The 26856-nt window shown below is 37.2% G+C and overlaps 1 protein-coding gene across 9 annotated transcripts in view; it reads left to right on the forward strand.

The window, feature by feature from the left end:
• The window catches only part of KTN1 (kinectin 1), a 124657-nt gene that overhangs the window by 34823 nt on the left and 62978 nt on the right, over positions 1-26856 (forward strand). For all 9 annotated transcript variants that reach the window (XM_036841671.1, XM_036841664.1, XM_036841670.1 and 6 more), the window contains exons 2-5: positions 9481-10033; positions 13216-13353; positions 14760-14930; positions 16324-16454. In XM_036841671.1, coding sequence (XP_036697566.1) covers positions 9511-10033; positions 13216-13353; positions 14760-14930; positions 16324-16454 — 963 coding nt within the window. In that variant the 5' untranslated portion in view covers positions 9481-9510. The remainder of the gene's footprint in view (positions 1-9480; positions 10034-13215; positions 13354-14759; positions 14931-16323; positions 16455-26856) is intronic.

The following is a 26856-nucleotide window of genomic DNA, read 5'->3' on the forward strand; positions in this document are numbered from 1 at the left end:
TGCAGGCTCAGTAGTTGTGGCGCACGGGCTTAGTTGCTCCATGACGTGTGGAATCTTCCCGGACCAGGGCTCGAGCCCGTGTCCCCTGCATTGGCAGGCGGATTCTTAACCACTGTTCCACCAGGAAAGTCCTGTGGATATGTTTTTAAATGAGCAGTGCCTTTTCCTGGGAAAATGGACTAGTTGGGGCTTGATGGGTAAGCAAAAGTCTGAAAGATATTGGTATAACTCTCAGCAGCTACCAGCTACACAGATCCTTTTCATTTTCTTGGAGAAGCTGTTCAAACTGATTTATCTAGTCTTGTATTAAAGGAAAAAAAAGTAAGTTTTGTTTAAAAAAAACGAAATAGAAGTTTCATGTGTTGTGACATGATAACTAATGGAGAAATGAAATGTCATTACTCATCTCTGGTATTAGTTGGATTTGTTTCAGACTGGTGTAGCAGTTCTCTAGAACGGGTATTGCTGAAATAACTTAAAGGGTATGTTAATAAGGTGTGAGTCATAGAAACAAGTACGTGTTGCAGTTTACAAGGAGAAATTGCACCTCAGCTTTAAGATTTCAGTGTAATCTGTAAAGTTAATTTTAGAAAAGCTGTTGTTAATGGAGTTCCCATGTCAGGCAACTCAGTGTTTGATTTGCTAGATTATCTTATCTTTTGGTTGCTTTGAATCTTTTTCCTCTTATTTTAAAAGATAATTTTATAATTGTATTGTGGGCTCTGGGGACATTATACTTTTGGTGTAGAGAATGGAAATTTAGATAAGTTTTTATATTTGATGGCCATTTCAGTAAATGCTTAATAATTTGTTTTTCTCATTGGTGTCTTTTTCTTATTTATTTGTAGAATCAAGTTTTTAAAAACTCTTATTGTAGACTTAATACACATATAAACTTTTAAACATATACAGCTGTACAATATAAGGTGAATCTACTTATTTTTTTGTGTTTTCTTCCAAGTACTTTATACATTTTCTTAAGTTTAAAATTTTAATCTGTTTGGATATCTTTATTTGATCTGAACAATCAGATAAATTGATTTTTAAATTTTTAAAAATCAATTTGAATCTATTTTAGGTTTTGAGTTCCATTATTTTCTGTTCTTTTATCTTTATCACACTGCAGCATATTGCTACTTTCCTATAGTTGTTATACAATTATCCCCTATCTCATAGAATGCTATGAATGTGTACATAGAGAATAAATGTGCTAGGATTTTAGGAGGAGGAGAAATATCTGTAGGCAAGGTCCTTGAGCTGGAAGAGTAGACCTCATTGAGGCTCAGGTTTGGTTTTTATGCTCTGTTTTATTGATACTATGTACTTCCTCAGGTGGATCATAAATTCATTTAAAGTCAGTGAATCTAGTTGTGCAACACTGCTAAGCACCCTGTATTCTCCAAAGTTTTAAATTTAAGTGGAGAATCAAAATGAACAATTTATAAGTAAAAAATAACAATGTAATAATTATAATGTGTTTTATAGGACCACCAGCGCCACCCTTTCCACCCTTACTCTGAACTAATCACTTTGTTTCCTATTTCATTAAGAAAATAGCATTAGGAGAATAATTTTTACCAACTACTACACTGTATCTACCTCCTTGCCTATGTTTCCCTGTACGGCCAGTCTCTTCAGAATTTGTACACCAAATTCTTTTCCTCTTGCCATTTGAGAACATTGTCCCTCACCCCTCACTCTTGCATCATCAGTCTTTCCGCTTCTACTGGATCATCTTTATCAGCATATTAACATGCTATTATTTCTCCTGTCTTTAAAAACTTTAAAAACCAAAGCCCCAACCTCATATTCCCCTCCAGCTTCCATTGCATTTCTTTTATTACTTCACAGGAAATCTTCTCCAAAGAGTTGTTCACACCTGCTGGAGTTCTCACTTTTGACTTCATATTAGTCAGGTTTTGATCACCACCGCTCTACTGCTTTGGTCAGAGTCACCACTAATGTCTCTGTTGCTAAAATCCAATAGTCAATTTCTATCAATAGTTTTTACTGTACTTTATTTACTAACACCATTTGACGAAGTTGATTAATCTCTCTTTCTTGATATACTTTATTCATTTAACAACCAGGGTGACATTCTCCTAATTTTCTTTCTGCTTCTCCTTCGCTGTTTCCTTTGCAAGTTCCTGTTCATCTTCCTGTTGTTGAATTGTGCAGGGGCTCTGTCTTGAGACCTGGGCTCTGTTTATACCCATTCCTTGGTGATTTTGTCCAAGCTTATGGCTTTAAATATAATTTATATGCTGAGTATGACTAAATTTATATTTTTAGCATGTATTCCTCACCTGCCTAAGCACTCTTTGTTTAGCTGTCTGCTGGACATCTCCACCTGTCTAAAACCTAACTCCTGGTCTTTAACCCCAACCATGTCCTTTCCACACTTCCCCCATCTCAGTAAAGGGCAACTCTTATTTTTGGCTTAGTCTGAAAGCTTTGGAGTTGTCTTTGTCTTTGCTTGTTCTCTCACACCCCATATTCCAGTCCTCAGCAAATCATCTTTTCCCTACCCTCATAGTGCACTCAGAATTTGACTACTTTTTACTACTCCTCTTGCTACCAGCTTGCTCTGATCATCTGTTGCCTAGATTACTTCAGTTGTCTCTTAAGTTTTCCCTGCTGTCACCTTCTCCCTATACCCTTTTTCTACTCAAAAGCCTCTGTTGGTTTCCCATATTACTCAGAGTACAAGCCACAGCCCTTCCATTTGCCTGTAAGAAACTACATGATTTGTTCACTGCCCCCTGCCCCCTTCAAATGATCTCTTTAACCTCATCTTCTACTACTTTTTCTCTTGTTCATTATACTTGAACCACATTGTCTTTATTGTTCTTGCTCAAATGTGTCAAGTTGTGTTCTGTCTCATATACTGTATATTGCTGGACTGTCTTCTTTTTAGTAGAATGTTAGCCCTATAAGGGCAGGCATTGTGGCCTTTTGTACTGTTGTTTATTCAGAATGCCCTGGAAAACAATGTTCACATATACTAATTGGTGCTAAATAACTATACAAAGTGAATTAATAGACTGTTGTGGAACATGGTAGTTGAAAAGATATTTTCATAGGTGTGATTTGGGCTGTGTTTTGAAGGATAAGTGAAGGTTTGATACAAAGGACAAGGCAAAGGTTTTTAGATTTGATACTAGGGAGGAGGGGAAATTGGACTTTTTAGAGAATTGTTCCTTTTGGTTCCCCAATTTAGAACCTGTAGTGCCTTCTTACTGCTGATTTTGTCTACTCAATTGACTGCTGATATTCTGTAGCTGGTTGTAGTTTATATTCCTCAAAATCATATCTAAAATTCCCAGACAAAAACCTATTCCTGTATTCTTTTTTTTATTATTTATTTATTTATTTATTTTATTTTTTATTTTTTTGGCTGTGTTGGGTCTTCGTTTCTATGCAAGGGCTTTCTCTCGTTGTGCCAAGCGGAGGCCACTCTTCATCGTGGTGCGCGGGCCTTTCACTGTCGTGGCCTCTCTTGTCGTGGAGCACAGGCTCCAGACGCGCAGGCTCAGTAGTTGTGGCCCACGGGCCTAGTTGCTCCGCGGCATGTGGGATCTTCCCAGACCAGGGCTCGAACCCGTGTCCCCTGCATTAGCAGGCAGATTCTCAACCACTGCACCACCAGGGAAGCCCTATTCCTGTATTCTTGAACTTGACATGTGATTTCATAATTTACAGATTTCATCCAAGCTAGAAACATAGGAGTTGTCTTAGACTCCTTCCTCACTTTCACCATGCTCTTTTTTTTTTTTTTTGGGTCACGCCAAGTGGCATGTGGGATCATCTTGGTTCCCCGACCAGGGATTGAACCTGCGCCCCCTGCATTGGAAGCACAGAGTCTTAACCACTGGACTGCCAGGGAAGTCCCTCACCATGCTCTAATAGTTGCCTTGTCCTCTATCTGCATTGACTTAATTCACTCTCATCAGGTCTATTTAGCCTATTGAAATAGTCATTTTAATTGGTGTCTTTGCACCTATGTTAACCTATCCATTGGATTTTAAATTTTGATTGTAATTTTTATTTGTAGAAGTCCTAGTTGATTCGTATCTACCCAGTTACTTTTGGTAGTTTCTGTTCTTTGCTCATTTTCCCAGTTACCTCTTCTTTATGTGTGTAGGTTATAATCTATATCTATTAATTCCAGCATCTTGAATCTTTAGGGATGTGATTCCTTAGTTTATTTTTGTTGCCTCTTGCTCGTGGTGGCTTATCTCATGTTCTGTCATTTTGTGTTGTGGGTTCTTATCTGGATGACAGTCTTCTTTGGAAATCTTGAGGTTCCTGGCTTGAGGGAGCAATATACCAAAGAAGATGTGCATTCACTTCTGCCACATGCACTATGGGCACCACCAACTTGGAACCACTTAAATTTTTTGTCTTGGCATTTCCAAGATCATGTTAAGTAGTTTGGACTTTAGACCTATGTAAGAAGAGACCCCTGGAGCCAAGGCAGAATTGGGACCAAAAGTCAAGACTCTTGACTTTATTTTAGTGATTTATTATATTGCTGTTTATCAATCTTAAAATTCATTTTTTTTCAGGATATATCAGGAATATGATATGCATACTTTATTTGAAGGTTAGTGACACCATAACGCTTAATCTTACATTTTACCAAGAAGGGTTCAGAAAATACTGTAGATAACTTCTGTTGTGTAATGGAAATCTGATTAAGTGATACTTGTCCATGAATATACTTTTTATCAATGTATGGTACTTCCATAAATAAAGTTTTCCTTAAAAAGATTAACTTAAAACATCATTAAGTTACATTAAAAAAACAACATAAGATGTTATTATGGATTTAAAGGAAGAGAAACATGGCATGTTTAGAATACAGACTACTTAGATTCAGCATGATCAGTTACAGATAGCTTTTTTAACTTACGAACTCTATTTTTACAAAGAACCTGTGATAAGAGCTTTCAGCTTAGGTTTCACAGCTACTTGTAGTAATATTATAACTATGTTGTACATTGAATAAAGCTCTTGTAGGCTACTCTTGGTGCCTGTATATCTTTTAAAGGTGTATTCACTTAGTTGTTCAGACATTACAGATTATACAGGAACTTTTAAGAAATAAAGTGTTCCTGGGTTGAAAACTACCTTTCCCTCAAATCTTTGCTTGCTCTTTACAAATATGCTTGCTTGTATGTTGTTCGGTATACATCAGTGGAAAAAAATTGACTTTCAGTTTGTTCAGACTTCAGTCTTGAATTTTTGTTACATTTTTCTTACTGGTTCTTTCGAGTCACTCCAGTTGACATACTTTTATCAATTGAAGCACAAGTAATTTATAAAATTAGTTTTTTGGTGTCATTTGTTTTAAATGTTCTTTTAGTTTAAAGAAAATGATGTCAGAGGCAAGAGTAACTAAAATACTGTGGTAGTAAGGAAAGAGATTTCAAAATTCTTACATTTACTTGAAATTCAATAGTATACCTATCAAACTGCTTCCATTTTTCCTTGTAATATGTAAGTAACGGTTCTTTTTAAATTTGTGTTTATTTAAACTTTTAAAAGTGTAATATTGTGCATTCAGCGTGGTTACTTAAATTTCTGTTTTAATGTAGAAAAAATTTAAAAAGTTGAACAATGAACTATAATGTTACAAATATTTGTAATTTTACTCTAAAAATGTAATGATTCTCATTTTTTTTTGTAGTCTCAGACTATGTATTTAATTGTGATCAACATAAATAATTTTTAGCTTGTTTGTTATGTAATGTATTTTACAGCATTATATTGTGTTATTTCAGATGGTGTGATGTTTAAATGTGTGATGTTTCTGTAGATGTCCCATACTTAATTTCATTGCCTTATCATTATAAACAGTGGGCCCATCATTATGTATATAGTTTTATCCTTTTTGATTAAGTAGTTCTCTTGAACTTGTAAAAATAAAATCAAGGAGCAATTATATTATTTGAAATTTTAGTGTTCACATTATTTGTTACATTAATATGAACAGATTGTTGAGCCTTTTGAGAAGTTTACAAAATTTAACTCAGTGGTGCAGCTCAATTTTTGTATGAACAAACCTAAGTTACAGGAAGGCACATAAATAGAATCTTAAAACTATTTGATTAGCATTCATAATACATATTTAGATGAAACACAGAATATATATATCCATTCTGTTATCTATTTTTGGGGTTGTGGGGGGTAGGGAAGGGCAGGGATGAAAACTTATTTCTTATTCTAGAGCAGGTTTTTTTAACCTGGGATCCATGCATATCTTTCAGGGAGTCCGAAATGTTCTGAAATTATATGTACACCTTAGTGAGTATGTACGCTTTTTTGTTTGTTTTGAGAAAGAGGATCAGTATCTTTCATAAGTTTCTAGGAAGATATATGTCCAAATAAAAGGTAAAGCCAGTGGTTTGGGCTTGGTTTCTTATGATCCCATGGATAGCTCACTCCTGGTTCACCTGACAGAGAAATCTGTACCACCATTAGCTGTTAATTACATTAAAATTGGGTTCTATTAAGGTTTAAGGTGTGATTAGGTTAAAAGGTCCTTAATATTACAAAGGGAATGTGATAATATGGAAGAAATTAACATTGGTGACTTTCGCTATCATCTCAAAATCTGAGCCTCTGCTTGTCTCCATGTTTTTCTAACTCAACAAACGTACGTTGAATTGCTACTGTGGACTTAGAAAATTTTGATGACCTGATTCCTGTCACCTTGAGCTAAATTAATTCTGTCTCAACCTCTCCTTCTCTTACTTGTTTCTTTTATTTTTCTGTTATGCTCCCACCCCCCAAACTTAAAAATCTCTTCCTGTCTTTGCTCTTTTCCCTGTATTCCCCTGGATTTCATTCCCAGTTTCCTTTTGCCACCTTTTTTCCCCTCTTTATATTACTCTTATGCCCATGGGTATAATGTAAAACTGTGGTATATTGATTGATACTGTAGTGCTTATTCATTTTGCCATTTTTAAAAATAAGCAAGGAATTGAAAATTTTATGAGTTTCTCTTAAACTAACAAAATTTAAAATATTAAGGCAAGCGAGTCTGCAACCATGATTATGGCACAACTCTTTAATTTACATATTCATCTTAATAACCTATTATACATGAGATGTTTTGATCATACAAGTCAAACTGTGATTTTGACTATTCAGTATTTAATTGAATTTAAGAAAGTCTCAGTATTTACAGTTTTTTTTTTTTTTTTTTTTTTTTTTTTTTAATTATTTATTTATTTATTTATTTATTTATGGCTGTGTTGAGTCTTCGTTTCTGTGCGAGGGCTTTCTCTAGTTGTGGCAAGCGGGGGCCACACTTCATCGCGGTGTGCGGACCTCTCTTGTTGCGGAGCACAGGCTCCAGACGCGCAGGCTCAGTAATTGTGGCTCACGGGGCCAGTTGCTCCGCGGCATGTGGGATCTTCCCAGACCAGGGCTCGAACCCGTGTCCCCTGCATTGGCAGGCAGACTCTCAACCGCTGCGCCACCAGGGAAGCCCAGTATTTACAGTTTTAACAGCAGTGTTTTATTGAGTTGATATTTGCTAATTTAACTCATTCTGATGTTGTATATTCTATCTCAGTTTTTTTGTATTGTATGTAATATTGCTATGAACATCTTTATATATGCTTTTCCTTGTAAATTTCTTGGGATAAAGAATCAGGAATATTGGATTAAAGCAATGCAAACATTTTCTTGACTTTAAATTTGCCTTGGTGTTTTGGTTGGGCTCCTCCTAGATGCAGAAAGAGAGCTCACATGACTGGGAATTGAATTGTGTGAAGGGAATCTCCTGAAAAATCCAAAAATGGAAATCATGATTCTTCCAGGCTCATGTGGGACCTGGAAAAGGGAACTAGAAAAATCATCAGAACATTTGAGGAATATGTGTTTCAGAGTTCTTGTGGTCTCATGGCCTCTTTTCTCCCTGAACGTTTGCTTCTTGCTCTGCTTCATCATAGATTTTGCTCTCCTAAGACCTAAGTTGCATGTGGCTGCAGCTTGCTGTTCATCAAAGCCCTCTGACTTTGACTTGACCTTTTTTCAGCATCTGTGGTTGCTGCTAAGTGCCTTAGCCTCTTTTCTTTCCTCAAAGCAAAAATCCGTAGAGTTCTGACTCATTGTTTTGTCCTTTTTCTCCCCCAGCTCCCCAGCCAAGTTGAACTGGCTTTGTACCCTGTAGATGGTAATGTTAAAACAAACAAAAAACCAAAAATAAAACATCTTTTAAAAAGCATTTCTGGTTGATCACTAACAGTCACAGTAAAATATGTTTAATAAATTAAAAATCTTGGATAGTTCATGAATTATCAGGGAAGAACAATTGTGTATAAAGTTCCTTTTAGTATTTTGTTAGCACATGATTCCTTTTCCCCTTCATCTTGTTAAAACCTTCTCTTAGTAAGTCCAGGGTTGTGTTAATACCATTAAAAATTTTGCTTCTTAATTAAACATTATTAAGAGAGGATGGTGATTGCCCTTGTTTTTGCAGTATAACTTTTTTCTACAGTAAGAGGTACCTTGAAAAAAATTGAGAAAAGCATCTTATTTGTAATTTATTTTAGTGCCAAATGACATATCTTAACATTTTGATTTTTTACTTTATTATATTTCCATATCCTTGTTGTATCCCACCATGTCATGAGGCTGTTAGTTAACTGGAATAAAGGTGCTCACAGTTTGTGAATGGACTTAAATCTTTAAGTGAAGGAATGAACCACCTTTGTTTTCTTTGCCGTTAAGAGTGTGGTACTTTTTTTTTTTTTTCTTTAATTTTTTATTTATTTATTTTTGACTGTGTTGGGTCTTCGTTTCTGTGCGAGAGCTTTCTCTAGTTGCGGCAAGCGGGGGCCACTCTTCATCGCGGTGCGCGGGCCTCTCACTATTGCAGCCTCTCTTGTTGCGGAGCAGAGGCTCCAGACGCGCAGGCTCAGTAGTTGTGGCTCACGGGCCTAGTTGCTCCGCGGCATGTGGGATCTTCCCGGACCAGGGCTTGAACCCGTGTCCCCTGCATCGGCAGGCAGATTCTCAACCACTGCGCCACCAGGGAAGCCCGAGTGTGGTACTTTTAATGGATATCTAGTGTGTTGGTGATAGTTAATGCCTCTTTATTTCCATGTATAGTAGTATTCATGAACATTGTACAGTAAGAGGAAAACTAAATACTAATAGTGTCAAAAGTGGATATTTTGGGGGAAAAAGTAATGAATGGCTAAGTTTTTTTCCTTCTGTTAGAACCTTTTCACATGATTTAAAAATGGAAGGCTGTGTTAAACTCCTAGTTACCACAAATTTTTTTTAATAGTATATTCAAATTGTAGTTGGCAAAGTAATCAAGTATGTGATTTAAAAAACTAACCTGTTCAGATTTGTAGATCAGGTTAAATATGAAATACCACTTGAAAGAACAGAGGTTTTTTGTGTTTAATAAGACTGACTCAGGTTTTTGTTTTTGTTATTTTCTTCTTTCACATTTAGGTTTTATAGGATCACATTAACAAAAGCACCATGGAGTTTTATGAGTCAACATATTTTATTGTTCTTATTCCTTCAGTAGTTATTACAGTAATTTTCCTCTTCTTCTGGCTTTTCATGAAAGAAACATTATATGATGAAGTTCTTGCAAAACAGAAAAGAGAACAAAAGCTTATTCCTACCAAAACAGATAAAAAGAAGGCAGAAAAGAAAAAGAATAAAAAGAAAGAACTCCAAAATGGGAACCTCCATGAATCTGATTCTGAGAGTGTACCCCGGGACTTTAAATTATCTGATGCCTTGGCTGTGGAAGATGAGCAAGTTGTACCTGTTCCACTGAATGTGGTTGAAAGTTCAAGTAGTGTTAGAGAAAGAAAGAAGAAGGAAAAGAAACACAAGCCTGTACTAGAAGAGCAGGTCACCAAAGAAAGTGATGTATCAAAGATTCCATGCAAAAAAGTGGAACCTGTCCCAGTTACTAAACAGCCCACCCCCCCCTTGGAAGCAGCTGCCTCAAAGAAGAAACCAGGGCAGAAGAAGTCTAAAAATGGAAGCGGTATTGTAATCTATTCAACTTTATTGCATCGTTATATTTGTTTTAATAACTTTAGAGTTTGAAGTTCAGATACTTTGTTAAGTGTGCACACAAATGTTAAATACTGAATCTGAAATCGAGATCATTATCCTTTTCACTGTGTGTTTGCTTTCATTAATTGCTGATAGAAAGAATTAGTACTGAGCATAAAACAGTGTTTAAAACTGAATTTCACATTACAAATGCGGAAAAGGCCTTTAGTAGAAATACATAAAATCTGTTTTATATATAAATATAAATATATAAAATATATATTATATATATTATAGAAATATATAAAACCACTGAGGACCTGTAAATATCAGTAGTTAGAAATGTTTACATTTATTTCAACCAATATTTTCTAATCAGTGTGATAGGAATTAAAGATGAAAAGAAAAATCAGATATCATTTTCACCTTTGATTGATTAATTTTGCAAACACTTATCATACATCTGTTTTGTGCTAGGCATTATATTAGGTACTAGGACTACAGAGATGAAGTGTGCATTTTCAAGGTAGCCTCATGCTAGTTGTAGATACAAACAGAAATAGGTTATTATAATATAAAAAGTTTAGTATAATGAGCTAGGTATGTCTAAACTGTGTTGGAGTTCTAAGGTGGGCCACTTAGAGCATGTAATGCCTAAAGTTAATCTTAAAGGTTGAATAAATACTAGCTAGTTTTTCTTGGTGGATAGAGTGTTCCAAAGAGAGAGCTTAATAGGTACAACAGAAAGGACGTGAGAAATGGTGTGCTGATGGTTGAAATTGCAAACGGTTTGCTCTGTATGAAGGGACTTGTGTTCACTATTAAATTGTTTTCGTATCTTAACTTGTGGAGTATTAAGTTAGTTATACTGGATTTTAATTATTTGCTTGCCAGCTCTGATCAAGCATGGTACTAGAGAAATAAGAGTAAAGGGGACAGAAGGACATATAAGTCAATAAAGAAATGTGACTTATATAAGAAAAATACAAAGTATAGAAATAGTACAGAGCCAAAACACCTAGTGCTTATGGGGACTGTGGGTCAAAAGCTTTACAGAGGAGGCAGTGCCTGAGCTGGGTCTTCCAGAATGAATGACTTCATCGAGCAAATAGTGGGATCTCATTCCCCACTGGCAGAAGATCATGCATAAATTCATTAAAGGTGCAAGAGTACAGTGTATTGTTGAACCATGAAATGGGAGGCAGGGAGTGGTAGGAAACAAAGCTGAAAAGCTAATGGGGTGGGTAGATCATGATGATTTTTGTATACAATGCTAAGGAGCTGGGATGTTGTAATTTGGCCATTGTTGAAGATTTTCAAGCAGGTTAGTTTACATGGTCTGATTTACATTTTAGAAAGGTATTTTTGGCAGAACTAGGGAAGACAAGTTTCATAGGGCAGTGTTTAATATAGGCACACTTGTTAAGAGGGTATTATTTTCCAGAGTTAAGTTGAAGGACTGAACTGTGGTAGTGACAGAAGAAATAGTAAGGAGATTAGAGGGATCTGCAAAGCAAAAATGGCATGACTAATGTTATGCATAGGATATGGCAGATAGAGGAGAAAGCAGGATCAAAGATAATTTCCAAGTTCTAAGTTAGGTCAGGGTAGGCAAACTGCAACCTGTGAGCCAAATCTGGCCTGCTTCTCGTTTTTTATGGCCCATGAGCCAAGAATGGTTTTTATTATATTTCAAATGGATTAAAAAAACTAAAGGAGTAATATTGTGTTAAATATGGAAATTATATGAAATTCAAACCTCCGTGTCCATAAATCAAGTTTTTTTGAATGCAACCGCACTCATGTGTTAACGTATGTCTGTGGCTGGCTTTCACACTGCAACAGCAGGTGAATAGTTGTGACAGAGTCTAAATGGCCCACAAAACCAGAATATTTACTGTTCAGCCCTTTGTAGAGAAGATTAGCCAAGCTCTGAATGGTAGATGTTGATAGCTCTAAGAGGGAATAATGGGGAGAGAGTGGATGTGTGCCGAGAGGAGAATGCTTTCAGTTTGTGTTTCTGGTGCCTATGGGGGCTATTTTCATAGGGAGGATGCAGTAGGAAATGTAAGTACAGAGGCATAAGGCTAGACTACAGATTCAGAAGCCTTAAGCATGATGGTAGTAGTTGATGTCGTGGGTGTAGAGAAGATCATTCAAGGAAAGTATTTAAAATGAGGACACAATCCTGAAGAATACAAGCATATAAGGTATTCAGTAGGAACAGCTTACAAAGGAGACTGCAAAGGAATATTCCAGTGTAAGAAAAGAATTATCATGGGAGCTGAATTTTAAATTTTATTTATTTTATTGTGGTAAAATATATGTAACATAAAATTTACCATTTTAACCATTTTAAAGTGTAAGTTCTGTGGCATTAAGTACCTTCACATTCTTGCACAGTCATCACCACCAGCCATCTCAAGAACTTTTCATCTTTCCCAACTAAAATTCTGTACCCGTTAAGCACTAATTCCCCATTCTTCCCTCTCTCTAGTTCTTGGCAAGCACCATCCTACTTTCCGTGTCTATGAATTTGACTACTCTAGGTACTTCATATAAGTGAAATCATACAATATTTGTCCTTTTGTGACTGGCTTATTTCACTTAACATAATGGAGAGGAGAGAAATTTAAAGAGGTAGAGACCAATAGTATGAAATGTTAAATAGAATTCAAATAAGGATTAAAGGATATTATTGATAGAATGTGGCATTTGGGACACTAGGGACCTGAGTAAAATCTTTCATGGATATAATGGAAGAGAGAAAAATCAGGTTGCAATTAGTTGAGAAATGATTGGTAGGAAAGGAAGTACAGACTGTACTTTGGTCAATATAAAAAGGAAATGGGTGTGGGAGGCTAGGGATTACAGTGGTGGGAAGGGTTTTATTTTTTAAGATGATAAGAGATTTGACCATGCCTATAAGCTGAGTAGGGCTAGGAGTGGCTGAGAAATGGGATATAAAAGAAGGAGCAAGTACTAAAGTCCTGATGAAGTTAAAGAGCATATGTGGCAGGGTAAGAAAGCTAGAATGTTAAGTGAGAGAATTGTATATCAGAGTTTAAAATTTTGGTGGTAAAGCATTTTAGGAAGTATTCATTAATAATTGAATCTTTTCTGGTGTGTTCATTGTTTGCTATGATGATTTTTCATTTATTTTTAATAAAGACGAACAGGATAAAAAGGTGGAACCTCTTATGGCACCGTCAAAAAAGCAAGAATCATTACCCCTGCATCAAGAGACTAAACAAGAAGGTGGATCAGGAAAGAAGAAGGTTTCATCAAAGAAGCAAAAGACTGAAAACGGTGAAATGTGTAGATACGTATTTTATAAATACTAATTCTAGAGAAGTCCACTAGGACAAGGAACCTAGAGACCTCACATGCTCTTTAATTTCCAGCTTAATGTGTACCATAACAGCTTTAATACTAATAGAAGTCCATGGTGCTTTGACAGATGGTTAGGGTATAAGTTTGTGGTGAAGACCTTTATATGAAATTTATAAAAGGACAAAAGCATTTATAAATATTCTCATTCTTAACTGAGTTTTGAAAATAATGTTAGTAGCATACAAACTCTATAGAAGAAAAGTATTCCTGAAATATTTGTACTTTTTAATATCACATAAAGATTATGCTTGAGAACATTAGTTAAATTTATCATTACCCTACATTCCTAATTATTTATTAAACATAATTTGCATGTGTGTATGAGAAGCATCCAGTTAAAAGTGATGGAGCAATTTTTATCTGTTCCGAATTGTCCACAGAAGACTTAGCTATGAAATTTACGTAGATTAAACAGTGATTTTTATAATATTGGGCTGTGGTATCAACTAGTGCTAGAAAATAGTAAAATTGGAAAGGGAAAAGATGAAATTCTGTTATTTGCAGTAAAATTATGATATATCAAGCAATCAGGTATAGAAAAATATTATCACAAAATATTTGTTAATATTAAATATTTATTATAGATTTTAAATGAAAGAACTGTATGTGCCCCAGAGTTTTTTTTTTTAAGGTAGGGATATAGAGAGACTTCCATATGGGTGTGGAAGTTTGTGTCTCTAACCAACAGATATCAGACTTCAATATTCAAACTTTTCCCATTAAAATTAGGAACAAAGTAAGAAGCCTTCCTTCCTCCACTTTTAATGTGCTTCTGGAAGTTTTAACTAGTGTAGTAAGATGTACCATGTAGGGTAGAGGCATAACTATTAGAAATGAGAAGATATCTGCAAGCAACAGTGACTAATTTTTGTATCTAGCAAGGAAAAAAACTCAGTTAAGAATTTCCAATTGGAATAAGAGGTCGGTAAAGTACCAACATACATTAAAAATTAATAGTTTTCCTTGAGCACTAATTAAATGTGAATGGATTCTTAGTTAAATCAGGAGAAACATGAGAACTAACTAAAATGTATAGGGATGTATAAGAAGAAATTTTCAGATACTATTAGAGGAGATGTGTGATACACTTTAGGTAACCTAAATGATATGCTATAAAATAATATTGAACTGGTATTTCTTAATTAGAAGAGTGTTTTGAGTTGTTAAATGATAAAATAGGAATTTAAAGGCAAATTGAGCTGGTATCAGAGATTTGAAAATAACTGCATTTATCATTAAACTTAATTGTGCTTACATGTTATTTCATTACTCTGTTATAAAAAATGCTGAGTAATTATGATTTTGTTGAACTTAAATTGCAGTCTTGGTAGATGAACCCCTTATTCATGCAACAACTTATATTCCTTTGATGGATAATGCTGATTCAAATCCTGTGGTGGATAAGAGAGAGGTTATTGATGTGATTAAACCTGACCAAGTAGAAGGAATTCAGAAAACAGGGGCTAAAAAACTGAAGATTGAAGCTGATAAAGGTAATATACAGAATGTGACAATCTTTTGTATTGAAAAAAACACATTTTTGAGTTCTGATGGAGTGAGTGTGTTTTCTCATAGAAGCAATGAATTGCAAAAGACTAATAGAATCTTTGTAGTAAAAGATTTATTGGTAGTTTTCTAATCCACCTTCTCAATTTTGTAGAGCTGGACATTGGACTTTGACTTGCCTAAGGTTTCATAGCTGTTTTGCTGTCTGGTAATCTGTTCCCTTCTACTATTGTCTCTGAGAGTTTTCTATGCTAATTCACAACGGCCTTATTATTATTATTATTACTACTACTACTGTTGTTGTTGTTGTTATTTTGGCCGAGTCACATGGCTTGCGGTATCTTAGTTGCCCAACCAGGGATTGAACCGGGGCCCACGGCAGTGAAAGTGCTGGGTCCTAGCCACTGGACCACCAGGAAACTCCATATTATTTTTTTAATAGGTTTTTTTTTTTTAACAGCAGTTTTAGGTTCATAGCAAAATTGAGTGGAAAGTACAGAGTTTCCATATGCCCCTTGTTTTCATACATGCACACAACTGCCTTTTAAAACTTATAATGTAGCTGAAGTATTAAAAGCTCTGGGCACCTTTGGGTCTAATGGGTGGCAGTTGCTTTTAATGAGAGGCAGCTGTTGCCTAATATAAGAACCCTAGGGGAATCAAAGTGGGTGAGCCAGGAGATGTTTGGCGCATGGATTTTTTTAAATGTCAGGATTGCTTGTATATACTTGATGTTTGTAAAATCAGACTTCCTTTTTGTTACTGTCTTCGAGCTTATTTTCTCATCTGTAAAATTTGGCTCATAAGTCATGAGTATTACGGTTAAATGAGAATATTTGTGAACATATTTAGTATAGATACTAGCATATATTAGACATTTGAATTTTTTTTTTTTTTTTTAAGTAAGGGTATACTGGCACTTTAATATTCTGCAGTTTGGATACAAACCACTATATACATAGAATGGATAAACAACAAGGTCCTACTGTATAGCCCAGGGAACTATATTCAATATCCCATGATAAACCATAATGGAAAAGAATCTAAGAAAGAATGTATATATATATATGTATAACTGAATCACTTTGTTGTACAGCAGAAATTAACACAACATTGTAAATCAACTATATTTCCAATTAAGAAAACATAAAAAATATTCTGCAGGTTGAGCAAATTTTTAGTTAATGTAATTATTTCATATTATATTAAAAATGATAAACACTTTTTCTCTGTGGACTAGAGCATTAATTGTTGTTTGACCTGAAATGTAAATCTGTTTTCTCTTGGTTACTGACTTTCTGGGTCAAGAATTCTTGGTGCTTTACCGTTGCTGAAGTTGTTACTTATATCTTTTAAATGTTAACTTTTTGTTTTTTAAAGAGAATGCTGAAGTAAAATTTAAAGATTTTCTTCTGTCCTTGAAGACTATGATGTTTTCTGAAGATGAGGCCCTTTGTGTTGTAGACCTGCTAAAGGAAAAGTCTGGTGTGATACAGGATGCTTTAAAGAAGGTAAGCATATTTTTGATTATGAGCCTATTTGAGGGCAGTGATTAGAAGTTCACCAAGCAAGACTTCTGCTAAAGCAATAAATTATAACCTACTCCCATCCTTCGTACCCTGAAAACACTTAGTGACATTTAAAAGTTCTGGAATGCCTTCAGAAGTTATTTCATATATCCATACTAATCAATATACTTACTTAGTTCAGTCAGGTGTCCGAGTCATCTGAGGTTTTGACAAAAACGAATTACTTATAATAAGTAAGATGATTTATATAACTTTAAAGTCATTTGGCACTTGGCTAAGTTGTACCTTGCTTTCCTGTGAATGTAAGTACTGAAGGCAAGGTCGGGTGATTTCTGGATAACATATGGAATGTTTTTGTGACTGAAGATAGCACCATTCAAAGCACCTGGGCATCTTTTGTGTGTGTGTGTGTGTGTGTGTGTGTGTGTGGATGTATAGAATACTACTGTTCTAAAGTAAATGCTTTGAATGATAGAATCATTGCTATGACTTACTAAAATTTGAAAAAAACAAAGCCATGAAGCTAATATTTAATTTCTCATTATATTACACTCACTGTATTATCAGGTGTACTATCTCATATTGGGAAATGTGACAAGTTTTTAAGTGTTACTTTGTATGAGATAAGATGACATGGTATCCGGTGTTCAATATTAGATTGTTTACCTGACCATTCTTATTTTAAACACACATACACACACACTCCTAACACACTTTTCTGCCTTAAAACCTTTAGTGGCTTCCATTTATTCTTTTTTTTTTCCCATCTTTATTGGAGTATAATTGCTTTATGATGTGTTAGTTTCTGCTGTACAACAAAGTGAATCAGCTATATGTATACATATATCCCCATATCGCCTCCCTCTTGAACCTCCCTCCCACCCTCCCTATCCCACCCCTCTAGGTGGTCACAAAGCACTGAGCTGATCTCCCTGTGCTGTGCAGCTGCTTCCCACTAGATATCTGTTTTACATTTGGCAGTGTATATATGTCCATGCTACTCTCTCACGTCGTCCCAGCTTACCCTTCCCCCTCCCCATGTCCTCAAGTCCATTCTCTACATCTACATCTTTATTCCTGTCCTGCCTCTAGGTTCATCAGAACCATTTTTTTTTTTTAGATTCCATATATATGTGTTAGCATACAGTATCTGTTTTTCTCTTTCTAACTTATTTCACTCTGTATGACAGACTCTAGGTCCATCCATCTCTACAAATAACTCAGTTTCGTTTCTTTTTATGGCTGAGTAATATTCCATTGTATGTATGTGCCACATCTTTATCCATTCATCTGTCGATGGACACTTAGGTTGCTTCCATGTCCTGGCTGTTGCGAATAGTGCGGCAGTGAACACTGTGATACGTGACTCTTTTTGAATTATGGTTTTCTCAGGGTATATGCCCAGTGGTGGGATTGCTGGGTCGTATGGTAGTTCTATTTTTAGTTTTTTAAGGAACCTCCATACTGTTCTCCATAGTGGTTGTGTCAGTTTACATTCCCAGCAGCAGTGCAAGAGGGTTCCCTTTTCTCCACACCCTCTCCGGCATTTACTGTTTGTAGGTTTTTGTTTTGTTTTTTTTTAAGTTTTTTTTTTTTTTTAAATTTATTTTTGGCTGTGTTGGGTCTTCGTTTCTGTGTGAGGGCTTTCTCTAGTTGTGGCAAGCGGGGGCCACTCTTCATCGTGGTGCGCAGGCCTCTCACTGTCGCGGCCTCTCCCGTTGCGGAGCACAGGCTCCAGACGCACAGGCTCAGTAGGTGTGGCTCACGGGCCCAGTTGCTCCGTGGCATGTGGGATCTTCCCGGTCCAGGGCTCGAACCTGTGTCCCCTGCATTGGCAGGCAGACTCTCAACCACTGCGCCACCAGGGAAGCCCTGTTTGTAGGTTTTTTGATGATGGCCATTCTGACTGGTGTGAGGTGATACCTCATTGTAGTTTTGATTTGCATTTCTGTAATGATTAGTGATGTTGAGCATCATTTCATGTATTTGTACATGTATGCAATCTGTACATGTATGCAATCTGTATATCTTCTTTGGAGAAATGTCTATTTAGCTCTTCCGTCCATTTTTGGATTGGGTTGTTTGTTTTTTTGATATTGAGCTGCATGACCTGCTTGTATATTTTGGAGGTTAATCCTTTGTCAGTTGCTTCGTTTGCAAATATTTTCTCCCATTCTGAGGGTGGTCTTTTCATCTTGTTTATGGTTTCCTTTGCTGTGCAAAAGCTTTTAAGTTTCATTGGGTCCCATTTGTTTATTTTTATTTCCATTGCTCCAGGAGGTGGGTCAAAAAGGATCTTGCTGTGGTTTATGTCATAGAGTGTTCTGACTATGTTTTCCTCTAAGAGTTTTATAGTGTCTATCCTTACATTTAGGTCTTTAATCCATTTTGAGTTTATTTTTGTTTATGGTGTTAGGAAGGAAGTGTTCTAATTTCATTCTTTTACATGTAGCTATCCAGTTTTCCCAGCACCACTTATTGAAGAGGCTGGATTTTCTCCATTGTATATTCTTGCCTCCTTTGTTAAAGATAAGGTGATCATATGTGCATGGGTTTATCTCTGGGCTTTCTATCCTGTTCCATTAATCTATATTTCTCCTTTTGTGCCAGTACCATACTGTCTTGATTACTGTAGCTTTGTAGTATAGTCTGAAGTCAGGGAGCCTGATTCCTCCAGCTCTGTTTTTCTTTCTCAAGATTACTTTGGCTATTCGGGGTCTTTTGTGTTTCCACATGAATTGTAAAATATTTTGTTCTAGTTCTGTGAAAGATGCCGTTCGTAATTTGATAAGGATTGCATTGAATCTGTAGATTGCTTTGGGTAGTATAGTCATTTTCACAGTGTTGATTCTTCCAATCCAAGAACATGGTCTGTCTCTCCATCTGTTTGTATCGTCTTTGATTTCTTTCATCAGTGTCTTTTTTTTTTTTTCCCCTTGTCAGTTTCTTATAGTTTTCTGCATACAGGTCTTTTGCCTCCTTAGGTAGGATTATTCCTAGGTATTTATTTTTTGTTGCAGTGGTAAATGGGAGTGTTTCCTTAATTTCTCTTTCTGATTTTTTGTTGTTAGTGTATAGGAATGCAAGAGATTTCTGTGCATCAATTTTGTATCCTGCTACTTTACCAGATTCATTGATTAGCTCTAGTAGTTTTCTGGTGGCATCTTTAGGATTATCTATATATAGCATCATATCATCTGCAAACAGTGACAGCTTTACTTCTTCTTTTCCAGTTTGGATTCCTTTCATTTCTTTTTCTTCTCTGATTGCTGTGGCTAAAACTTCCAAAACTATGTTGAATAATAGTGGTGAGAGTGGGCACACTTGTCTTATTCCTGATCTTAGAGGAAATGCTCTCAGTTTTTCACCATTGAGAATGATGTTGGCTGTGGGTTAGTCATATATGGCTTTTATTATGTTGAGGTAGGTTCCCTCTCTGCCCACTTTATGGAGAGTTTTTATCATAAGTGGGTGTTGAATTTTGTCAAAAGCTTATTCTGCATCTATTGAGATTATCATATGGTTTTTAACCTTCACTTTGTTAATATGGTGTATCACATTGATTGATTTGCATATACTGAAGAATCCTTGCATTCCTGGGATAAACCCCACTTGATCATGGTGTATGATCCTTTTAATGTGCTGTTTGGATTCTGTTTGCTAGTATTTTGTTGAGGATTTTTGCATCTATGATCATCAGAGATATTGACCTGTAATTTTCTTTTTTTGTGACATCTTTGTCTGGTTTTGATATCAGGGTGATGGTGGCCTTGTAGAATGAATTTGGGAGTGTTCCTTCCTCTGCTGTATTTTGGAAGAGTTTGAGAAGGATAGGTGTTAGCTTTCTTCTCTAAATGTTTGATAGAATTCGTCTGTGAAGCCATCTGGCCCTGGGCTTTTGTTTGTTGGAAGATTTTTAATCACATGTTCAATTTCATTACTTGTGACTGGTCTGCTCATATTTTCTGTTTCTTCCTGGTTCAGTCTTGGAAGGTTGTACTTTTCTAAGAACTGGTCCATTTCTTCCAGGTTGTCCATTTTATTGGCATATAGTTGCTTATAGTAGTCTCTCATGATCTTTTGTATTTCTGCAGTATCAGTTGTTATTTCTCCTTTTTCTCCTTTTTCATTTCTAATTCTATTGATTTGCGTCTTCTCCCTTTTTTTCCTGATGAGTCTGGCTAGTGGTTTATCAGTTTTGTTTATTTTCTCAAAGAGCCAGCTTTTAGTTTTATTGATCTTTTCTATTGTTTCCTTCATTTCTTTTTCATTTATTTCTGATCTGATCATTATGATTTCTTTCCTTCTGCTAACTTTGGGGTTTTTTTTGTTCTTCTTTCTCTCATTGCTTTAGGTGTAACGTTAGGTTGTTTATTTGAGATGTTTCTTGTTTCTTGAGGTAGGCTTGTATTGCTATAAACTTCTCTCTTAGAACTGCTTTTGCTGCATCCCATAGGTTTTGGGTCTTCGTGTTTTCACTGTCATTTGTCTATAGGTATTTTTTTATTTCCTCTTTGATATCTTCAGCGATCTGTTGGTTGTTTAGTAGCGTATAGTTTAGCCTCCATGTGTTTGTATTTTTTACAGTTTTTTTTCCCTGTAATTGATATCTAGTCTCATAGTGTTGTGGTCAGAAAAGATGCTTGACACGATTTCAGTTTTCTTAAATTTACCGAGGCTTGATTTGTGACCCAAAATGTGATTTATCCTGGAAAATGTTGCTTGTGCACTTGAGAAGAAAGTGTATTTTGTTGTTTTTGGATGGAATGTCCTATAAATATAAAATTATTAAGTCCATCTGGTCTGATGCATCATTTAAAGCTTGTGTTTCCTTATTTATTTTCTGTTTGGATGATCTGTTCATTGGTGTAAGTGGGGTGTTAAAAGTCCCCTACTATTATTGTGTTACTGTTGATTTCTCCTTTTATGGCTGTTAGCATTTGCTTTATGTATTGAGGTGCTCCTATGTTGGGTGTATAGATATTTCTAATTGTTATATCTTCTTCTTGGATTGATTTCTTGATCATTATGTAGTGTCCTTCCTTGTCTCTTATAATAGTCTTTATTTTAAAGTCGGAAGTCTGATTTGTCTGATATGAGTATTGCTTCTCCAGTTTTCTTTTGATTTCCAGTTTCATGGAATATCTTCTTCCATTCCCTCACTTTCATTGTGTATGTGTCCCTAGGTTTGAAGGGGTCTCTTGTAGACAGCATATAGATGGGTCTTGTTTTTGTATCCATTCAACCAGTCTGTGCCTTTTTTTTTTATGATTGCTTGTTTGCTTGCTTGCTTGCTTATTTATTTATTTATTTATTTATTTATTTATGGCTGTGTTGGGTTTTCATTGCTGGGCGCAGCTCTCTCTAGTTGCATTGAGTGGGGGCTACTCTTCATTGTGATGGGTGGGCTTCTCATTGCGGTGGCTGCTCTTATTGTGGAGTGTGGGCTCTAGAGCGCAGGCTCAGTAGTTGTGGCGCCTGGTGTTAGTTGCTCCGCGGCATGTGGGATCTTCCTGGACCAGGGATCGAACCCGTGTCCCCTGCATTTGGCAGATGGACTCTTAACCACTGTGCCACCAGGGAAGTCCCCAGTCTGTGTCTTCCTGTTGGGGCATTTAATCCATTACATTTAAGGTAATTATTGATATGTATGTTCCTATTACCATTTTCTTAATTGTTTTGGGTTTATTATTGCAGGTCTTTTCCTTCTCTTGTGTTTCCTGCCTAGAGAAGTTCCTTTATCATTTGTTGTAAAGCTGGTTTGGTGGTGCTGAATTCTCTTAACTTTTGCTTGTCTGTAAAGCTTTTGATTTCTCCATTGAATCTGAATGAGACCCTTGCTGAGTTGAGTAATCTTGGTTGTAGGTTTTTCCCTTTCATCACTTTAAATATATCTTGCCACTCCCTTTTGGCCTGTGGAATTTCTGCTGAAGGATCAGTTGCTAACCTTATTGGGGATTCCCTTTTATGTTATTTGTTGGTTTTCCCTTGCTGCTTTTAATATTTTTTCTTTGTGTTTAAATTTTGTTAGTTTGATTAATATGTGTCTCAGCATGTTTCTCCTTAGGTTTCTCCTGTATGGGACTCTCTGTGCTTCCTGGACTTGATTGACTATGTCCTTTCCTGTGTTGGGGAAGTTTTCGACTATAATCTCTTCACATATTTTCTCAGACCCTTTCTTTTTTTCTTCTTTTTCTGGGACACCTACAATTCGAACATTGGTGTGCTTAATGTTGTCCCAGAGGTCTCTGAGACTGTCCTCCATTCCTTTCATTCTTTTTTCTTTATTCTGTTCTGCGGCAGTTATTTCCACCATTCTATCTTCCAGCTCACTTATCCGTTCTTGTGTCTCAGTTATTCTGCTATTGATTCCTTCTAGAGTATTTTTAATTTCAGTTATTGTGTTCATTACTGTTTGTTTGCTCTTTAGTTTTTCTAGTTCGTTGTTAAATGTTTCTTGTATTTTCTCTGTTCTGTTTCTGAGATTTTGCATCATCTTTACTATTATTACTCTGAATTCTTTTTCAGGTGGTTTACCTATTTCCTCTTCATTTATTTGTTCTTGTGGGTTTTTATCTTGTTCTTTTGCCTGCAAGATATTTCTCTGTCTTCTCCTTTTGTCTGGTTTACAGCATTTGAGGTCTCCTTTCCCTAGGCTGCCGGGTCATAGTTCTTCTTGCTTCTGTTCTCTGCCCCTGTTGGTGAGGTTGGTCCATTGGCTTGTGTAGGCTTCCTGATGGGAGGGACTTGTGCCTGTGTTCTTGTAGGTGGAGCTGAGTCAGGTGATATGTTTTGGGGTGTCTTTGAGCTTAGTATGGCTTTAGGTAGTCTGTGTGCTGATGGGTGGGTTTGTGTTCCTGTCTTGTTTGTTGTTTGGTGAGAGGCATCCATTGCTGGGAGCTGCTGGCAGTTGGGTGGAGCCGGGTCTTGGATTCAGATAGAGGCCTCTGTGAGAGCTCTTGGTGATCAATCTTCCCTGGGGCCAGGAATTCTCTAGTGGTCCAGTATCCTGGACTCCCTGCTCCTACCCCAGAGCCTCAGGCCCGACTTCCAGTCCAGGAACCAAGACCCCGCAAGTTGCTCATCCCTCAATAAAGGGGATTAAAAAAAAACACAAAAAAGAAAAGAGTAATAAAGCCCTAGAAAAATGGTAAAAAGTAAAATCAAACAAACAAAAACAGAAACAAGGAAACATACACACATGCAAAAGAAACAAAACAGAATCATATGAAACAAAAACAAGGGAACAACCAGACGAACAGAAGAACTCAAAAACGAAATCAAACAATTAGAATCAAAACTAACAAAAACAGAAAACCTAATAACAAAAGCAAAGCAGCATGCCAACTGAAGAATAAAGTAAGGATACAGAACAAACTGATAAAAATGAATTTAAAAATATAATAAAATAAAATAGAAAGGGAAAAAACACAGGAGAACAGAAAAGTAAAGTAGAAATGGAAATATTAAAAAAAATATTAAAGAAAAAGAAGAAGAAAAAAATACGGGAAAAGAACACAGAACAACAGAAAAGCAAAGTAAAAATAGAAATATATAAAAAAATAAAATAAAAATAAAAAATATGTTATAGAACATGGATATCTCAAAAGACTAAATAAAGAAACAAAATGTAAAACAACAACAAAAAAAAAAAAAAAAGAAAAGAAACCCAACGAGAAAAAAGCCAGAACCAACAACAGAATGAATCAAAACATAATAAAATTAATAGTAATAATTATGTTTCCCTGGGGTCTCAGCTGAAAGTGTCTTTGCTCACGCCGTGAGCCATAGCCCACCTCTGCCTCCCCAAGAGGCTCTCCTCTGCCTCTGGGCTGGTCTCTGGACCTGTTGTGGGCCCTGTGAAGACCACTCAGACTCTGATCTGGCCCAGTTCCTGCGTGTGCTTGTCCCCAACGTCCACAGCTGCCAGAACGAGACCATTTTCATTTGTGGGAACACTCATTGTCTACTCAGATATTCCATAGACGCAGGGTCTACCTAGCTGATCGCGGGGATTTAATCTGCAGCTTGTACAGCTGATGGAAAGGTTTTTGATCTTCCTTAGTTGCCCCATCCCTGGGGTTCAGCTTCGGTTTTATTCCCACCTCTGTGTGTGGTCCACCCACAGAGTCTTGTCCTGAAGCTGCCTTGGAGCTCTTGGGTCTGCCCCAGTGAGGACAGGGCACGGAGGTGGTATGACTGCTTGGATCACGGGAGCCCTGGCGGCGCCAAATGCACAGGGAAGCCAGCAGCCACGGGCGCAAGGGATATGGCCCTAGTGAGGGCCTTTTCTGGCACCCAGTGTATGGCGCATCAGGGCCAGCCCTGGCTGGGCTTTTTCTGGCACCCAGCAGCAGGCGTGCTAGGGCCATCCCTGAGGGGGCTTTTTTATATTGCTAGTCGGCAGGTGCTGGTGTGAGGGGGGAGAGAGGCTGCAAGAGTGGTTTGTCCCCCTGCGTGTGACTCAGCAGTAGCGCCCTGCTTCCATGGCAGTCCTGTCTTCCTCTGTAGGTATTCCCTGCTGCGGATTTCCTCCCTCCCGTCCCCGCAGTCTGTCTCCCCACAGCCAACAGCAATTCTCACTCTAGGCCTGTTCTCCAATCCCCGTGCTCCAGCTCCCAGCCCCCTTGCACACCTGTGAACACATGTCCCAGTCCAGGGCATGTAGGGCTGCGGTACGGACCGTCTGTGTATTTCTCACTCTGTCCCATCTGCCACCGATTGGCCACTTCACCCTCTTCCAACAGCCTCAAATGCTTTTCTTCTGTCCCAGTTGATTTCTCTGTTGGAGAGGAGGTTTCCCCGAATTTGGGAATCTCTTCTTTGCTTCAGCTCCCCCACCTTGGGGTGCAGGTCCCATCCGGCTTCCTCTCCTCCTCCTTTTCCCTTCTTTTTGCCATCCTACCCAGTTATGCAGGGATCTTTATAGTCCTGTCTGGTGTCCAAGGTCTTCTGCTAGTCTTCAGCTGGTGTTCTGTGAGAATTGTTGCATCTATAGATGTATTCCTGATGCATCCGTGGAAAAAGGTGAACTCCACGTCCTCCTACTACTCCACCATCTTGAATCCTCTCCCATTTATTCTTAAAGACCATCCTAGTCCAAACCATCACTTCTCATTTGATTACCTTCAGTATTCTCCTAGTTGATGTTTCTGCATTCCCTCGTAGCCTTCTAATCTATTTTTTTCTACACAACTGCAAGGCAGCCTTTAAGAGGTAAATCAGGTTATATTACTCACTGCTTTAAAAACCCTTTGGTGCCTTTCTCTTTGCACTTAAAACAAAACCCAGATTCCTTTGAAGGCCTATGTCTGTCTCTCTCTATAGCTTGATCTCATGGCATTTTCCTCATCCCCTCATTAAAGCAAACCAAGTGTTCTCTTCTGTCTAGACTGTCCTAAAACCCCCAAGCCCCCTAACTTCTTTCCTTGGTTATTTCCTCCATCAGGTTTCTATTTAAATATCATTTCCTCATATAAGGCTAATCTGAATTCCTAGTCTAAATTATTCTCTTCTCTCTTTCTCATAACCATCTGAATTTTTTTTGTCATATAGCATTTATCATAGCATATGTCTGTCCATACTTCCAAATATCTGTTGACAACGTGTTTTACAAATCTGCGGCATTTTACAATGTGTATGCTTATTGGACAGTCTCCGTGTGGTGCCAGCAGTGGCTCAGAGTAAACAATGTGCTCGAGGATCATCAGAGTAAGTGCGATAACTGTGTGACTTTGGATACAAAGTTAGATTATTCTCTTGCAAGGAACGTTCTTGAAGTTCTTGATTGAAGAATTTATCTTTTGATTTACTTTAATTGGGTAAGTGTATATCTTAAAAGGGTTCCTGGTTATTTGTGAGGATTGGGAAAATCTTCTTGCAGGGAAAAGCCTCCAGCTGAACTTAGGTACTACCTGTTTGAAATTACTGCTTTTTTTTTTTTTTTTTTTTAAATGCTATTCTTGTCTGCTTACATTCTTTTTTTTTATGTATGTATGTATGTATGTATGTATGGCTGTGTTGGGTCTTCGTTTCTGTGCGAGGGCTTTCTCTAGTTGTGGCAAGCGGGGGCCACTCTTCATCGCGGTGCGCGGGCCTCTCACTATCGCGGCCTCTCTTGTTGTGGAGCACAGGCTCCAGACGCGCAGGCTCAGTAATCGTGGCTCACGGGCCGAGTTGCTCCGCAGCACGCGGGATCTTCCCAGACCAGGGCTCGAACCCGTGTCCCCTGCATTGGCAGGCAGACTCTCAACCACTGCGCCACCAGGGAAGCCCTGAAATTACTGCTTTTTAAAATTAATTGCTTCAGGTGTTTCTCTTCTGACTAAGGATGTTGGTGGTGGTTTATGGATGCAAGAGTAGTCATTTTATTGCTTGAGACAGC

Source organism: Balaenoptera musculus, chromosome 2, assembly GCF_009873245.2.
Source record: "Balaenoptera musculus isolate JJ_BM4_2016_0621 chromosome 2, mBalMus1.pri.v3, whole genome shotgun sequence".
In the NCBI taxonomy this organism is placed as follows: domain Eukaryota; kingdom Metazoa; phylum Chordata; class Mammalia; order Artiodactyla; family Balaenopteridae; genus Balaenoptera; species Balaenoptera musculus.